Consider the following 3,872-nt stretch of genomic DNA (forward strand, 5'->3'; position numbering starts at 1 on the left):
CAGCCTTGCAGAGCTGCCCCCTTCCCGCCTCCTGACCCGCTTCCCCTCCTCCTTCCCCTTTGCTTTCTGGTGCTAGCAATTAAGGTGAAGAAATCAGTGCCAGGCTCCTGCACCTGAAGAGAATGCAATTGCTTCGGGGATTGCGTCCTGACACCTGTCTCTACCCTGGATGTCGGCGAGGGGGGACGCGGGGTCAAAACGCCTGAGGGATAGACCAAGCGGAGAGAAGATAGGTCACTCCCCAGCAGAAGGCTTCTGGGGCCTCTTCTTGGCACGTCCTCCTGCCCTGTCCTCTGGCCTTTCCACGCAGGTCACTAACCTGCGAATTATTAACACGGAGGTTCCCCTGCTTTTGGCCCCTCTCCCCAGCCCCGCTCGCCCTCGACTAGGACCTGGGGCTGCAATCAAGAGCAACACTGACAAATCGTTCATTAATTTGCATTTATTTTCTGGAAGTAATGTCGATAAAGGGAAGAGGGAGGGGGACTGCCTTACATCTCAACGAGTAATTTGTGATCTTCACGTCGGACAAATCAAATTTACAAATTACTTTCCCACCTACTGGACAAGCGGCCAAAGCCAAAACATAACGCAGGTGTGCGGGCTCCCGCAGATTTCAGAGGATGAAGGTGCACTAAGAACTCACTAGACAAAAACAGGGGTGTTTAAAGAGAGAAGCCGACAGAGGAACTGGAACTCGGGCTTGGGGCGGGCCTTCTTTGAGGTCTAATTCCCGCCCCCCCCCCCAACAATGCGTGTATTTTGACACTTGTTCGATTTTGGCCTCTAAATTGGGACTGTGACCCTGTGCTGGCTGGGTGAGGGTTTGAGCTTGAAGCCCCTGTTCAACTTATGTCCCACCCAAGTGCCCTGTCTTCACTGTTACCTCGACATACACCCCCCCCCACACCCCAACTCTTCCAGTCCTCCGCGCTCAGCTTTCCAGAACCAGGCGGTTCCCTTTAATAAATACAGAGGGAGAAGGTGTGAAGAGGACAGAACAGCTTTGTAACAACTGAAAACTTAAAAGCGCCATCTTTTGAGGAAGAGAGGAAAGAGGATAGGGGAAATATTTTTTTGCTTTTGCTTTATATATATGTGTGTGTATATATATATATATATATGTATGTATACTGTATATATCTTTAAAGTTCTGTTTCCTGGGCGCTAAGAATTGAGATTCGCTCAGTTCTCAACAGCATCTAACAAGTTTAAAGGGCTCCTGGAACGGACCCGACTACGTTCAGCATTCCCGCCGAGGCGGAATTGCCTGCCAGGCCTGCGTGGCGAGGGGCGGGACGCGAACCTGCGCGCGCTCGAGGGAGGCTGGAGGCAGGAGGCGCGCAGTGGTCGACTTTGCCCTGCACGCCCGGCCGGAATGAGGAGACAAGGCCGGGGAGCTCTGGCCTGCAGGAGGGGAGCTGGGCCCGGGGCAGCTGAAGGGGCGGTAGTCTTCAAGAAACACTTAGTGGTTGTTTGCATTTGGAGTAATGTGCGTGCGCGCGCGCGCGCAGTGACATGCCACTTGGTGACTCTAAGCATCCAGAAGAATAAATAAGTGTTGGGCTCAAACGGTGGGTCAGAAGGACGAGCCTCCGGAGGCGGCGAATGCGTAAACACTGTCCAGAAAGCATCGAAGGGGGGCATGTGGTGGGGGTTGGGGAGGAGCGCGCACAGCTCCTGCGCACAGCATGGGTGAGCCAAGAAGCCAAAGCACCAGGTCCCCCTTCCTAGGGGGCGAGCAGATGTGCACATCTGCCTCACAAATGGCACGAAGATGGGGGCGGCAGTGCAGGCGGGCAATGGACATCTTTTCAGGGTCTGTGGAAATTCTTTTCTGGAAAAGCCGAGGCAAAGGCGGGAGGTGCGGCGGCGGCAGCAGCAGCAACAGGACGCGGACCACAGAGGGCGCAGGTAGTCGAGTTTCTTCTCTTTCCCAACTCCTGGCTCACAAGACCTGGAACCGCCAGGACGCTTGGTCCTTATAGTCCAGACAGTCGGTGGAATTAAAGTTGAGTTTCCAGGCGGAGGAGGCAGTGGCGGCGCCTGGCTCCTTGTAATCCAAGCAGTCAGCGGAGTTGAAGGCGAGCCCGGAACTGCCGTAACCCTGGTGGTGGTGGTGGTGGTGGTGGTGATGGTGGCCCGACGACTGGCTGAGCGGGTGGTGCGCGTGCGGGTGGTGGTGGTGGTGGCCGGCCATGGACGAGGGCGCCATGGGGCTGAGCTGGTGCGGGTGGTGGTGGGAGTGCATGGGCGCCAGGTACGAGCTGCAGTCCACCCCGCCGAAGTAGGATGAGGGAGGCGCCGAGTAGCCCTGGCTGTAGCCCCCGCCCTGGCCGTAGGACATGGGGTAGGAGGCGGCGGCCGAGGCGGCGCCCGCGGCCACCGAGCGCTGCATACACGAGGCGTTGCTGGGCGCTGCCAGCGGCTCGGGCACAGACACCGAGGCTGGCGCGGCGCCGGGCGAGATGGAAGCCGGGCTCCAGATGGACGAGGCAGCCGGCGTGCTGAGCGACGACGCGACAGCCACCGCCGGGTTCCCGCCCAGGCTCGCGGCCGCCGCTGCTGGGTTGGCCGAGGCGCCGGACCCTGAGCTGGAGGACGAGGCCGAGCTGGACACGGCAGGGGGCGTGAACTGGCCGCTGCTCTCGGAGCCGGAGCTCTCCCGCACCGGGGACGACTTCTTCTTGGCTGGCCGGCTCTTGGTCCCGCTCCCGCTCTGCTGTTGCTGGCGGCACTTGGCGCGGCGGTTCTTGAACCAGACCTGCGGCGAGTCAGACCCGGGGGGGGCGCATCAGCAAGTGCCGGCGGGAGAGGCGCCCGAGGGTCTCGCCTCCCTGAACCTGCCCAAGGCCTCAGCGGGGCCCCCAGCTCCGGCTGATCTAGACCCTGCCTCCGACTGTAATCCCCGCTCTCCTACCTCCTTCCACTTACAGTCCCTCCTCCACTGCCTCCCCAGGAGGGGTTCGAACCTCACCCCAGGGCGCAACTATGATCCGGGGCTGTGCTGTGCTGTCCAGCCAGGGTTTCCTCCCAATGCTCCCCACAGCCCTTCAGGGACCTCTCCCTCTCCCCCAAGGATGCTTGGAGGGCCTGCCGGCTAAGAAGCTAAAGAAACTGGAGACACAGAGCAGGCTTCGGCCGTGTCTCAACCAAGTCAGAGACCTGGCCTTTTCCCGGTCGCCCCCTCAGGCCCACGCTGAGTGCGCGCTGAGCGCTCTACCAGTCAGCAGGAGCAGGACCCCGAGGCTGAACAAATGGGGCTCTCAGGGAACTGGGGAAAGAAGCCTGGGCCAAATTTCGTTAGACATTGAACCCTAGGTGGGAAAATAAACAGGACAGTCAGTCTTAAAGTTCTCACTGTTGATAGCAGGCGGCCAACACGTTCATTCCTGGGCCCTTCCTTCACCCCCATCCTCAATCTTCCAGTGGAAAAAGAAAGTAAAATAGGAAAGTAAAATGTCTTGATGGAGAGCTCTGAGTTCTAATTCGAACAGTATTTTACAGTCCCTTCAACCACAAAGGGAACTCCAAGGGATAAGCTCTGGGCTGCTACTAGAAAGATCGGCCGTTCGAACGCACGCGCTCGCCCTGGGAGAGCTTGAGAGAGTCAAAGGAGCTTCCGTAAAGATTTACAACGGGGAAATCAGAAGGCAGTTCTCCCTGGCCCTGTAGGAGGGTCGCCTCCACCGAAGTGGGTTTGGGTGGGTGGTGTAGTTTCATCACAAAAACAGAATCAGCAAAATCAGCATCTGTAGTCTGCGGTGGGCAGAGAAAGAGGCCAAGCCCGGAGCTCTCACCCCGGCAGCCACCAGCTGTGGTCAAGCTCCGGGATCCACCATAAGCAGGGCAAGGGCAGGCAGAATGCAGTC

At 58.7% G+C, this 3,872-nt stretch overlaps 1 protein-coding gene across 1 annotated transcript in view; it reads right to left on the reverse strand.

Moving 5' to 3' along the window:
* Window positions 1-1,948: 1,948 nt before the first annotated feature.
* Window positions 1,949-3,872, reverse strand: part of OTX1 (orthodenticle homeobox 1) — a 3,479-nt gene continuing 1,555 nt past the window's right edge. The window contains exon 3 of the mRNA XM_006880955.1: window positions 1,949-2,764. Coding sequence (XP_006881017.1) covers window positions 1,949-2,764 — 816 coding nt within the window. The remainder of the gene's footprint in view (window positions 2,765-3,872) is intronic.

This window comes from Elephantulus edwardii, unplaced genomic scaffold, assembly GCF_000299155.1.
Source record: "Elephantulus edwardii isolate Elephantulus edwardi_28Jun2011 unplaced genomic scaffold, EleEdw1.0 scaffold00011, whole genome shotgun sequence".
NCBI classification, from domain to species: domain Eukaryota; kingdom Metazoa; phylum Chordata; class Mammalia; order Macroscelidea; family Macroscelididae; genus Elephantulus; species Elephantulus edwardii.